The following is a 14,454-nucleotide window of genomic DNA, read 5'->3' on the forward strand; positions in this document are numbered from 1 at the left end:
TACCAGACCATCGTACTTCATTTCATTTGTACAGAAGGTCTGGAACTGCTGTAATTGGCAAACGTTCACTCACTTGGAGGCGGGTGTCTGTTGAAGTTTAAAACTATTGGATCTGCTCAGTGCCACTCTGGATTAGCGTACCAATCGCATAACGTTTGGTTGTGAGCCGGCTTCTGACGGTCTATGGATCTACCGGTACCTGGCAACGGTAACTTGCTAGAGCCTAACGTTTAGTTATTTGGATGAGAAAGGTTGTAGGCGTCCATACTTTCCCGAGCAGATGCACTGGAACACAGACAGGTCGGAACTCGGAACTACCAAGTCGGAAATTTCCAAGTTCCGAGTATAAAGGAATGCAGCATTCAACTGAAACTGGAGCGCGGCTTCGACGCATGGAGATATAAAGAAACGTCATCGTTCTCAGCCACTTCCTCTGTTCGCTGATTGGACACACAGAAATGTGTTCAAGCAAAATCCCACTAATACGCCCCATCCCCATGACTACTGAAGGGAAAATTAAATTTGGGCGGAAGTAGGTGGGCGGGCAGAGCCAGGCTAAAGGCTGTCCTGAAGCCAAAATCAATGGCAATCCGCTAAGTAAAAAAAAAGAAGCAGAGTATGAAAAACAACTAATGTAGCACGCGTCTAATCCCTCTTCTCTCCATCCATCAAAGCCATTACAGAAACATGCCGTCTCTCGCGCTTCTTTCACCAGAGGGCACACTGCTAAGACTGTTTATCATGATTGGACATTGTCTCTAATACCTGACTGGAGCAGCTCCAAGCAACACTAACCTAATGGATTGTCTTTGCTCCATTGATTAGCCTCTTGTTTATTCTTCCTCTATCCATCGGCTCCGCTTTGTTGACTTTGTCTCGTTCATTAATTTAATCTGTGTTGTGTGTGGTCAAGTGACTTTAGTTGGGCCATAAACTAATTTGTTTTTTGTCAACAATGAGGGCTGAAATAATATTCTTAAAACGCCTTTATGATATTTTCCATTGTTCGCTGATGTAGAGGCAAGTTTAGTAAAGCCACATATCACCTAGCAACTGCCGATGTTCCCAGCATGAGGTCCGTCGGAAAATTGGCTCTATGCAACTAATGGCTAAATATATAACAGCATGGGCTTTAAAAAGATAAATGTCAATTAAGGGTAGTTGTGTGGGTGAAGCTCCGTTCTGTATTGTTCCAGAAAGAATCGACTCTTTGATGATAACTTTTCACCAGTTCCATGCTGGCTTTTCACACTAAAATAAATATGAGAATACTCTTCTCTCAGAAACGCTATTCATGTGTCTACATAAAGTATATTTTTTCTATCCACAGAATGGCAACATAAATGACAAATTGTGGTCATTTATTTAGAGGGCACCATGTGGGACAGTCATTGACAAGCTGACCAGAAAGTTATACAGCATCCACTAACTTTTTCAAGGTTATGGTGCTAACACAAGAATGGAATAAATCTTATCGTATAACTCAATCTATACAAGTTATTAAGCAGGTGATTGAAGCAGATTCTCTGCAGGATTATCCGGAAGGTAAGTGGTCCATTAGTGAGATTTCTAAATGAATTATGCGAGGATAACACCTGCCAGAGGAATTTTACACAACCTGGCAACCAACAAAGGCTTTATTTCTTTGTCTAAAAACTGATTTATAAAGGATTAACTGACAAACGTTTCATAAAAAGCAACGGAAGAGAAGGTGTTAAATTGAGTTCCCACAGATGTTTTGAGAGTTTAATGGTGTCAGACGGATGCCACATTTGTGAGCATAGAGGCGAGAAGCATGCAATTTAAATGCGTTTCAGAACAATGCAAGCCCCTTTCAAGAAAAAAAGGAAAAAAAGCATTTGATTTGCAACTCAATTTCTGACACGTGCTCAAAACAGATTTGCCCGGCTTCTTATCTATCTGCATAGAAATAGAAATTAGTGTGAGCACCTCTACAAGACAGCATGTGTGAGTGTATGTGTTTGACTTCTCCCCCACTGTCTTGAACTGCCCCTCTATTTTCCACACTCCTTTTAAACCGGTTCCTCGGTGCGCCCGCAGCCTACAGCTCTCCCATGTTGTTACAACACAATCTAATGGATTGCTCCTCCATTCCCTCTGAGAGCCGGTACACTGCCTCCGAGCCAACATGCCTGTCTTTTCTTGTATGAGATTAGAAGAATTGATGATAAGAAAGAAGGTATGGGGCAGGAGGTATGAAACAAATGGTGACAGAAAGCCACAGTGAGAGGGAGAGACAAAAGAAAGAGATAGATATGGAAAGCACAAGTGGAATGGACGGCGTGCTGAGAGACAACAAGGTAATGTGAAATGAGGAGAGAATAATCCTGAAGGGAGACTGAGAGGGACTAAATTGGATTTGACTTGGACTGGGAGTGTGTGTCAGTGTAGTAATTCAATATAAACTGTAAGCTTTATACAGTTGCTGACAAATAAATGAAAGCAATGCATTTGAATTTAGCTTCCCTCAACTCTAAATCTCTTTTCCATCATACTGTATGTACACAGCATGCAGTCATGACTTTAAAGGAATAGTTTACATTTTTTTTTTTTAGCTTGTTGCCTCACTCTCGGGTTCAGGAAAAGGGCGACAGACACTGTTACTTTAACTGTGCATGCATTTTTGAAGAAGAAATGGCCATGGGTCACTCATCGCTAGTTAGCTTAGCTAAAACACTGGTGGTCAAGGGTAGCGTTAGCCTGCCTCTGCAGACAGTCACAAGAACAACTTTACAACATCAATAAAGGCTTCTGTGTGCTAGTTGGGACTTGTTTATTTACCACGGTATGTTGCCCTGTATATTTTTACACTTTATGTCATTTTAGAATCAAATACATACTGGAAGGAAGCCGACTGTCCATGAATGCTCTCTAATCCTACACTGCGGTGAAGTTAGTTTGAAGTTGGAGACGAGAAGACGTAGCTGATGAATGTCTGTTGAATATCCAGATAAGATTTTCAGACAACGTGGAAATGTCATATTACTCTCAAACCAGAGCTTTCTATAAGCACCTGAACACACCACTGACAACATATCTGAAATATCATTTAACGCTTCCACTTTCTGTGATTCTCCATCCCCTTCGACAGGTGCATGGCAGTTGTTAAGAAAGAAACTACAAGGCAAGCCTGTGTGTCTTGCAGCTCTACAAAGATTACTCCCATTATCTGTAATCCCCTGAGGTCATGAAATGGCTCTATAACAGAAATGACAAATGACAGAAAAATAAATCCACAGGGATACCAGGGTAGATGTTGGCTGTAGAAATGCAGTCCATTGTCAATTAGTAAAAAAGCATGGGAAACAGGCCTTTGATAGGGCACTCATTATTCCATTTTTACTTCTATTTTCTATATATTGCTATATTCCAGTCAACAAATGCACACTATAAAAGGGTATGCACCAGGAGGTTGCGTGTTTTGCAAGATCATTCACTAACTAAGCTTATACACGGCTGAGTAAGCCCAAAGTAGTGGTCGTTTATCCCCCTCAAACAGCAGACGAACATTAGCACGGAAGCATTATTATCGCCCTAGGACACAAAACATGTCTGAGTGCTTTTCTATCATTGCAAATTGTGCTCATCCATGTAAACTATAAAGACAGCACTGGCAAAAAGGAAAGTTTTCCCACTAATAGTCTTTAATAGCACTGAAGGCTTCCAACCCATTACAAAGCCTCAAGTCATAACTTTTCCATCTCCTACAGTTTTTTCCAAAATTACACAATCTTGGAAGTCATGTGACTGTGAGTGTATGATGTATGTGGATAGACCGGTTGCGCTGGATACTGAAGGGCAAACACTGATGAGAGCTAAGTGTGACTGTCGCCCTGAGGCAAAGCAACATTACCTGTCTGCAGAACGAGACGCAAAAGCCAGGCAAGGCGCGCACACACACACACACACACACACACACACACACACACACACACACACACACACACACACACACACACACACACACACACACACACACACACACACACACACACACACACACACACACACACACACACACACACACACACACACACACACACACACACACACACACACACACACACTCACTCACTCACATACATATTGCATAAACACAGTTGGAGCAATTCCTTTCCAGTTGGTGGCCAAAAACTGCTGAACAGAGGGGGTGAGCGATGCCAACTGGCTATTATGGACTTTGGAGCTATAAATGTAAATTTCCAGATAATGGACAGGGTTTATGAGCAGAAAGGAAAGCTAAGGGCGGACTGATTGGAGCTGAGTTTATGTTTCCATCATATTCATTGTTGCCTTGGACAGCAACAGTCAGCAAAGCAAACAATTTGAACTGTGAAGCTCTGCGAAGGGATGAAAGTTGTGGATATAAACATTCACTCACTCAATGACTCTCTTGCTGTAGGATAGCAGTGCCATACATGAAACACCTTAGATACACTTTTAAGATTTATTGCCAAGAGTTAGATGAGAAGATTAAAACTACTCAAGTCTGTATGCTACGTATGAAGCTAATGCTAACTCAGCTTAGCATACAGACTTAAACAGTAAACAGTATGGCCCAGCTCTTTTTAAATGTATCCACAATCCAAGCACCTCCAAAACTCACTCACACAACAAGTGATGCACTTTTCAAATAGTTTTCGAAAGTTTAAGTAACATCTGGAAGTCTTTGCTGGTTGCCTGGAAACTGGTCCTGTCCTGGCCACGAAAGAGTAACCATTGGCAACGGAGAATTTATGCTTTTGCACTTAACTTTTTTAACGGAGTAAACAAGCGAGGTGTAGTTTGTTTGTTTATTGGTGAGATTTTGATGATTTTGGACCGAGCCATATTCTAAACTTTCGACTTATTCCTGTAAATTCCACACTGATGCTACCATGCATGCTTAAAATCGACTTGGATCATGGTTTTTTTTAATACATGAAGATGCAGAACAGATAATTAAACTGAGAATATTTAAGACAATAACGTGAATGGTGAATCAACAAGACCTTTACTAAAACCGTTGAAGGGGAATAGGCTGCATTTGACAGTCGAAATACAATTCCTGTGGTGCAGTAGGGCAGGACGGAGCTATAATTGTTTTTGCCAAAAAAGACCAGGTTACAACATTGTTGTTCCTAATTACTGTTATGCTAATCATGGCTATTAATGGAAATAAGCTGGGTGGACAGGGGGGAAATCAATGTTTATTTAATTGCCCAAAATTAACTGCAGGCCGTTCTGGGAGAGTGCTTTTACAATGGATGACAAACACACAGTCACACTCACTGTGAGGGCCAGATTACTGTTATGTGGCTAATGGGAGGTAATGACAGGGACAGCAATCATGCTCTCACAAACACTTGCTCAAAGCCACAGAATGAAAATCAGTGAAAGTGTGCAAGAGACAAAATCAAATGCCAACAACATGCATGCATCAGTGAGGAGCACAAACACAGACACACACACACACACACACACACACACACACACACACAGACGGAATCAAGAGAAGTTGTGGTACTCACATGTTTTGACAGGTTGGCACTCTTGGAGTCGACATCATACCTATAGGAAAAAAGGGAAAAGGCAGTGGAAGTCAGTGGATTAGAATGCGATGGAGGGTGACAGGAGCTCTGTTGGGAAAACGTCAGGGATTACGTGCAGGGTAAATCAGTAATGGGGCCGAGCAGCTTGTCACCGGCAAACTCACCAGAGGCTGCTGTTGCTTTCGCATCCCAGCATCACAGTGTCACAAGCATCCTCCATTAAACTGGCACCAAACAGACTAATTGGCGCTCATACATACGATTAGGAGTATATGTGTTGGTGCATGTGAGAGAGACGGAGAGATACTGTGAAATATTTCGCTAGTGAGTAAATAAGTAAACAAGCGTCTGTCTACCTTTGCGTTTTCATCTTTGCTCATTATTCTGAGGTTCAGTTGGCTGCTGTGTAATTGGTTTAATGTATGTTTGAAGAATCCTTCAATGCACCTGTAGGTCTCTTTTACAGAAGTGGCTATACTCTAAAATGGATGAGAGGCAATCAGACGAGCCATTCCCTACACAGCAATTTGAGGGTCGTTTCACGGCTCAGGTCATTTCACCCACCGCTTAAAAATGGTTTGGACTTTGCAGGGTAACACTTTTTTTTGGGGGGGGGGGGAATAAGGAGCAATTTAGTTACTTTACAAGACCGTTCAGGATAATGCACACCTTTGTATGTGTGTGTGTCTCATATATGGCTCTACTTCTTGTTGTGACCTTTGGCCTCCCTGTGAAGAAACACAACAGGACACTGGAGTCTAAAGCCACGCTAGCAGGCAGTTACCGTGCTCAAAAAGGGAAATTCTGGGGCGCCCTTAGCTCAGTTGGTAGGGCGTCCCCCCCCCCGGGCCGGGCCCAGCAGCAGACCCGGGTTCGATTCCCACCCGCGGTCGTACTCTGCATGTCACTCCCCTCTCTGCCCCATTTCACCTCTGTCTCTCTGCCCTATCAAAAAAATGTTTTACATATTGCACCTCTTCCCCCCCCCCGCCCCCTTCAGAATAATTAGCCATAACAGCAGTGTTGGTTATAAGAGTTATAATGCACAGTGTGGTCTAGTCATTCATAAGCAGCCGACATACTGTATTATTTTTTAAACTTTGCTCTGTTAGCCTACTATATTTTTCCCCCACACAGCTCCCATCATCAAGGGCCCGAGGGAGGAATCATTCTTTGATCTGCTATCGTCTCAGACTGTTACCGTCTGCAGGCCGGCAGCGCCAGTTATCTACTGCTGTTAAACTTGGGAGGAGCAGCAAGCAAGCAGGCTCCACGCACACACACACGTGTAGAAAAACAAACACATGCAAACACATTAACAGATGAAGGCACATGCTTTTCACAACAATGCACACACTGAATGATGATAGCAAAAAAAAACACATATACAGTATCTCACAAAAGTGAGTACACCCCTCACATTTCTTCAAATATTTCTTTATATCTTTCCATGGGACAACACTGAAGAAATGACACTTTGATATAATGTAAAGTAGTCAGTGTACAGCTTGTATAGCAGTGTAAATTTACTGTCGCCTCAAAATAACTCGACACACAGCCATTAATGTCTAAACTGAAGGCAACAAAAGTGAGTACACCCCTGAGTTAAAATGTCCAAATTGGGCCCAAAGTGTCAATATTTTGTGTGGCCACCATTATTTTCCAGCACTACCTTAACCCTCATGGGCATGGAGTTCACCAGAGCTTCACAGGTTGCCACTGGAATCCTCTTCCACTCATTCATGACAACATCATGGAGTTGGTCGATATTAGAGACCTTGCGCTCCTCCATCTCCCGTTTTCAGAAGCCCCAAAGATGCTCAATAGGGTTTATGGCTGGAGACATGCTTGGCCAGTCCATAACCTTTACCCTGAGCTTCTTTAGCAAGGCATTGGTCGTCTTGGAGGTGTGTTTAGGGTCATTATCATGTTGCAATACTGCCCTGCGGCCCAGTTTAAGAAGGTTGAGTGCACGTTTTCAGCGTCATACCAAGAGGTTGGCTTTGGAAAATAGACATATGAATACTGCCAGCATTGCTGCAGGTCTTGAAGGGGTTGGGGGTCAACCTGTCAATGCTCAGACCATACGCCGCACTCTGCATCATACTGGTCTGCATGGCTGTCGTCCCAGAAGGAAGCCTTTTCTAAAGATGATGCAAAAGAAAGCCCACAAACAGTTTGCTGAAGACAAGCAGACTACGGACATGGATCACTGCAACCATGTCCTGTGGTCTGATGAGACCAAGATAAACTTATTTGGTTCAGATGGTGTCAAGTGTGTGTGGTGGCAACCAGGTGAGGAGTACAAAGACAAGTGTGTCTTGCCTATAGTCAAGCATGGTGGTTGGAGTGTCATGGTCTGGGGCTGCATGAGTGCTGCCAGCAGTGGGGAACTACAGTTCATTGAATGCTAACATGTACTGTGACATACTGAAGCAGAACATGATCCCCTCCCTTCATAAACTGGGCCGCAGGGCAGTACTGCAACATGATAATGACCCCAAACACACCTCCAAGACGACCAATGCCTTGCTAAAGAAGCTCAGGGTAAAGGTTATGGACTGGCCAAGCATGTCCCCAGACCTAAACCCTATTGAGCATTTTTGGGGCTTCTGAAAACAGGAGATGGAGGAGCGCAAGGTCTCCAGTATCCACCAGCTCCATGATGTTGTCATGAATGAGTGGAAGAGGATTCCAGTGGCAACCTGTGAAGCTCTGGTGAACTCCATGCCCATGAGGGTTAAGGTAGTGCTGGAAAATAATGGTGGCCACACAAAATATTGACACTTTGGGCCCAATTTGGACATTTTAACTCAGGGGTGTACTCACTTTTGTAACCGGCAGTTTAGACATTAATGGCTGTGTGTCGAGTTATTTTGAGGGGACAGTAAATTTACACTGTTATATAAGCTGTACACACGCTACTTTACATTGTATCAAAGTGTCATTTATTCAGTGTTGTCCCATGAAAAGATATAATGAAATATTTGAAGAAATGTGAGGGGTGTACTCACTTTTGTGAGATACTGTATATGCACAATCAGACAAAAAAAAAGCTGGGGCTCTGTTTTGTTACTCGGATGCTCAGTTCCATTCAGAAAAGCACTCGACAGAGAGCAAGCACAGACAGGCAAACTCAAAAGTCCTGCTGCATGTTCTTTATTTTTACACCTCTGAATTTAAAAATAAATAAAGGTGTGTCCCAGTCCATTTATGGGCGATAATGTGTACTGGGCCGTTACATGTACACAAGTAGAGCAGGCAGAGTAGATGGATATGCAAGGTTAAATGCCTCTCTTTCCCTGGAGGAAATGTGTCCACTCCTATATATGCGCAGTATGAGGGAATGCACATGGACACACATGCATCATGTTTGCTTTTGTCTTGGAGTGGGTCTGTCCACACAGCTCTTTAACACTTGAAGACTAGAGTGGTAACACAGGTGGATCGCTGAGTCTGTCATTAGAGTGAAGAGCATGAGAGTTTGTGTGCACACCACACCACCTTATATTTTCCCCTAGAAAATATTGCTGCAATTATCCCAGGACCAATACAGCTGCGAAAGATGTGGACACAGACATCCTTGTGCACTGCTATTGACACACCTCCAACCACACACATACAAACTATACCATCTCTGCCTTGCCCTCCCACACTCAAGTCTCTCACACACAAACACATGATGCATTCAGAAACACTAACTCCTCTAACTTTCCAGTCTAACTTTCAGATCCCATTTGGGTTGTTTGCGTAGCTCCCTGGTTGATAGGTTATAATGTAATTAGTCTCTCCATCTAATAAAATGAAGCCAATGAAATCCCCCTCTGTAATTCAATGAGAAATGCGATCTGAGAGCAAATAGAGAAAGAAAATCCCCTCACCTACAGGCATGTCTGGTGGCTTAATAAATCTAAAGACCAACTGTCTCCCAAAGATAGCAACGTGTGCCTCCCTGCAAAGGAAGACGGTGCGAGATGGAGCCGCATACTAAGCGGTAGGCATGCCAAATATCAAGCAGTAAAAATAATACTGGGCAAATACCAATACGAAAGTTGCTATCAATCAATATAGAGAGCGCACATCAGTGTATCTAGACAAATGAAACCGTCTCAGTTAAATTAACCACTGCAGTCTGAGGTAACAGAAATGAACCGTTCTATAACTTTTTTTAAAGAAGTCATTTTGGCCATTGCATTGTGCATATGCAGAGAGAAATGTCCCATTTTCATTCAAATACAACATATTGCTGTTGTTTGTTTGTCATAAGCCAATAGTGGTTGGCGTTAATGAATATTAATCAAATGGCACATGTACTGTATTGTGCAAACATGCTCTGGCTGTGCATAAACAGAGTAAATCAGAATAGAACAGGGAACTGGGTTGTTTTCTGTACAGTGAAGAGGGACTAAACTAAGGTTAAAAAACAGACATATGTGTAGATATACAGTAGAATAGAATAATTATAAAAATCAAATCATTCTTCATTTTGCATGTGACATCTGAAGTCTCCCTGAAGTCTAACAGAAGCTCATAATGTAAAAGATATGCTTTCCAGCAAACATAGATTAAACCTAAAATCAACATCAGAACTCAAATGTCACTGGAAATGTACAATATCTGGTGCCGGAACAAAAATAAATCTCGCAAATATTCTGGTGACACCCACACAGGTTTTGACATTACTTACAGGTCAAATCGGAGGTTCTGTCGCTCTTCGAAGAAGTAGTCCAAAATGAATTTCCGCACAAAGTCTGGGTTTAGCGTGTTGTCAATCACCTCCGTTCTCCCAAACTAGACAAAGAAGAGATGGAAAAAGAAAGATAAGAATAAGTTTGGGGATAAATTGTATGGCCAACCATTTGTTTTTCGATATATTGCTGCTTTTAATCCACAAACAAGTGTGATGACCCCAAATCTACATAATCTATGATGTCATACTTTAGTTTTTTTCTTTTTCTTCATATTTTTGCAGCTCGCCAAACCTTAAAACTTTGATCTTACATAAATCACATTTTGTGTGAGCATTTTGTGAGATTTGGACCGACTAATGTGAGTAACATACTGTGTCACCAGTAGGTTTTTACCCCCACAGGAGAGTGGTTGGTTAGCGAAGATAATGTACAGCTATAGAGTAATGAATACAGATCAGCTGGAATATCAAGTCAATGGGGGTCAAACAGGTCCCGGTTTGGCATTTAATTTAGCCTATTAATAATGCATGGGCTACTCCACCAGCCGTGAATATTTACCAATGATTAGGGAAGAAAGATATTGCCCCCGCATTTACATTCATGATTATTCATATGAGTGAAACACACTTGGTGCAGCCATATGTGTCCATACTTACACAAACGCTAACATTTCCACTCTATGGACTCACCCTGGAGTCTATTTGATACTGGAGGATACTTTTTGGAGTGGCCACACACACATGCGCACTCTCTCTCTCTCTCTCTCTCTCTTTCTCTCTCTTAAATTCTCACCTCTCTCCACTCCTTGTTGCCCATGCCTTGTGTGTAGAGAACGCATACTGTGAAGAACAGAGACAGAACATGATAACAAAACATTAAAAAAAGATCATAGATGTACTGCACACGCTAAAACCAATGCTAATTGTCATTATAGTTGTCCATGCGTTTTCCTCAAAACTGGACCTAACAAGTGCCTGACCAGTGAACAAGAAGATCCTTCTTTATATTTATTAGTTAGGCGAATGAAGCGAAAGATAGATGAACAGTCCCTTCATAAAGCAACAAGGACATGAATGATAAACAAACTCAAATGCCATGGTATTAACTGTACTGGAAGCATCATGATATGATTAAGAAACCCCATAAATACAGGGCGTAGAAATGACAAAATTGCATCAAAGCACCTTAAAGTTATGTTTGTGAAGCCCGAACCTGTATACAGTCTAATACATTTCCTGTCTTCAGATGAGGACACACATTACCATTTAGGCCATTATGCCATTTCCCTGAAACATGACAATTTACTTAAAAAGGCAAATTACCGAGCCCACTCGTCATCATCATCATCATAATCATACACTTCATTTCTAGAGGGCTTTTGATGTGCTTTTCAGATAAGTGGATAGGATAAGGGTTCATCAATGTGCAGCATGTACTAACAAACACACACACACACACACACACGTAAAATATATTTATTTACGCTCTGATGGGAATAGACGGGTGATATTTCAGGCAACAGGTAGATTCAAACCAACAATGGAATAGAAAACCTTCTTCATGGTCCGGTGGCTTATGCATTGAAGGGCTGAATGTGTTGCTTTTGCTTGTACCAGAGAGCCCTGGTTTTTCTTTAAGGGTCAGCGTTCTTTACATTTTTATTTTTACCGGCGAGTGAAAGATTCGATGATATCTTTATATTTCCAGTATCTCTATCTTTTTCTTTCTCTTTCCTTACCCTGCCCTCTGTCAGGCTGGTTCATATCAGGAGAGCAAAGACGCCATGCTAAGCATAATGACAAGTGCTACTCACTCAGCACAAGAGGAGGTCTAAATGTTTATGGGTAAAGCCTGAGCTGCTAGTGCTTCCTCCTCCATCTAATCATCATCGTCAAGGTAATCACTGTCATCCTCCACAACGGGTTCATCACTGTCACCTTGAGTCACCTTTATCCCCATGCTACAGTAAAAGTGCTGACACAACTGTGTTTTGCATATACAGTGTGTGCGTGTGTGTGCGCGTGTGTGTGTGTGTGTGTGTGTGTGTGTGTGTGTGTGTGTGTGTGTGTGTGTGTGTGTGTGTGTGTGTGTGTGTGTGTGTGTGTGTGTGTGTGTGTGTGTGTGTGTGTGTGTGTGTGTTAGTCGGTGGATCATTTTAGAGCACCAGTCATCCTAAGGTCACAATCCCGAATTCACCTTGATCTCACATCCTACCCACACTCCCTAACACACCAACAATATACAGTAAACGATGACATACTCACACACACACACCACACACAAACACAAACACACACACACACACACACACACAGTAAAACCTTGCGTTAACAGGAATAATTTGACCTTTTTGAAAAAGAAAATGTTCAAACTATTTATTTTACGTGCCGCCATAGCATTTTGATGCAGTTAACTGTTAAGAGAGGAGAGATGAATTGACACAGATTACTTGAATCTATAGGGAGAAGCTTCTTAGCTGGTGTTAGCATTATTGAGACTTGCCTTGAGATCAAGCATTTAGTGGGAAAAAACACACTTAAAGAATGAGTCACGGCGAAACATGGCAGAGGAAAACAAACATATAAAGGCTTAGGCACAGCGCCTAAGTGTTAGTGCAGGGCGCCTTAAGGCGAAAGAACATGAAAAGGCATTTAGGCGGCATTCAGAATAAATGTTAAGACAGCGGAGAAAGGTCTATGCAAGTGACAAAAAAAATGAAAAACAACCTGCCAATCAACATCCAGTGTTTGGACGAACATCTGTGTGTTTGTGTGACAGAGGGAAATTTGCCATGCTGCTCAAACAGCTGATTGGATATTTCTCTGAACCATCAACCTGATGGCCTAGAGGAACGGTGGCCAACCAGTAACCATGAGGTCGCTGGTTCGATCCCCGGCACCAGACAGGAGGGTGTTAGTTGTAAAACGAAGTGTGGTAACTTGAGAGGGGATATGCGAAAAGACAAATTTCAATGTAACCATTGACTAATAAGGTAACTTTACTAACACATCCTACCTCTACTGCGCGTCTGCGTCTGACTGTTTGTCACTGACCGTGTAATCAACCTAGAGCGGCCACACATCCAACCTGTGCCGCGCTGAAGACGCCCGTCAGAGGCACGTCTGCAGCGACGCTCCCCTTTACCTCAGAGGCTCGCCTATTTTTTTCTGAGAGCCGTGCGTCTCTCTCGGGTCTCTCTACTTTAACTGATAGAGAAATACTCTGCTGAGAGTCATATTGACTTCATACCGGCAGCTTTCGTTGTAGTTTCACCATTTCCTGGTGTGTCCCTTTCAAAATAAAACTTCCAACAAGGGAAAATGTGTCGAAAAAAAAAAAAAAAAAAGGCAATGGGGTGCACGGATTACTGTCCAGACTCAATATTAGACTCAATATAAATCATGTGCATCATAAATGAAATGAAAGAACTTAATTTTTAATGGGAATTATCTATGAAATCTCAATGTAGAAAGATAGGGCTTTTAGAAGCAGCGCTGCAGCAGCTGAGACGTTCCATGTGTGGCCGAGAAAAGTGCGAGAGACGCAGCAGTAAGGTAAGGAGACGCGCTCCAGAGGTAGACGCAGGATGCCTTCAATAAGGTAAGCCTCACCAAAGAATAAATGAAATACTAACTTATTTTGTTAGTGGAGTTTTTCTTGTAGAGGATAAAAATGATTAATGAATTAATGATGATTAATGAATATTGGTGAGAAAGTCAATCAACTGGTTGTTATGTGCCAGATCTGTGCCTTGTTTTGCAGAGTTCCTGAAGCCCCTCCCTCACCTCGTTGACTGCCACCTGAGCTGCCTATTTAAGCTGGAAGCTTGATTGACTCTCGCTCTCCAGCCAGGGCCAGCAGCATGGCTCCCATATTTCTTTTTGTTAAACCTTTTGTTACAATAAACTCACTTTTCTTACACCTTTAACTCGTTTTGATGGTTAATTGTTGCTTCCTTGAGCCGGGTCGTAACATATTGGGGCCTCGCCGGGATAAATCTGGAGTTTTTTTTTTGAGTTAATTTGTTTCTCTTTGTCCCCTAGACAAACTTTGTATACTTTGGTGGTGTTTGGCAGTGTGGCTGTGAGTAGCATTTCTCATGGTGAGTATGGTGGGTATTGCATCTGTGTGCTTTTGATCTAAAAGTGTGAGCGATCTCCCTGGTTAGGTAGGGAGTGTGCCAGCTGGACAGAGCAATCTGTCCTTCCATC

General features: G+C 42.3%; 1 protein-coding gene across 1 annotated transcript in view; it reads right to left on the reverse strand.

Moving 5' to 3' along the window:
- The window catches only part of LOC307268511 (copine-8), a 105,785-nt gene that overhangs the window by 50,943 nt on the left and 40,388 nt on the right, over window positions 1-14,454 (reverse strand). Inside the window, exons 3-5 of the mRNA XM_080051172.1 lie at window positions 11,036-11,082; window positions 10,240-10,343; window positions 5,532-5,571 (exon numbers count right to left, since the gene is read on the reverse strand). Coding sequence (XP_079907298.1) covers window positions 5,532-5,571; window positions 10,240-10,343; window positions 11,036-11,082 — 191 coding nt within the window. The remainder of the gene's footprint in view (window positions 1-5,531; window positions 5,572-10,239; window positions 10,344-11,035; window positions 11,083-14,454) is intronic.

This window comes from Ammodytes marinus (genome assembly GCF_949987685.1).
Source record: "Ammodytes marinus genome assembly, chromosome: 22".
Taxonomy (NCBI): Eukaryota; Metazoa; Chordata; class Actinopteri; order Uranoscopiformes; family Ammodytidae; genus Ammodytes; species Ammodytes marinus.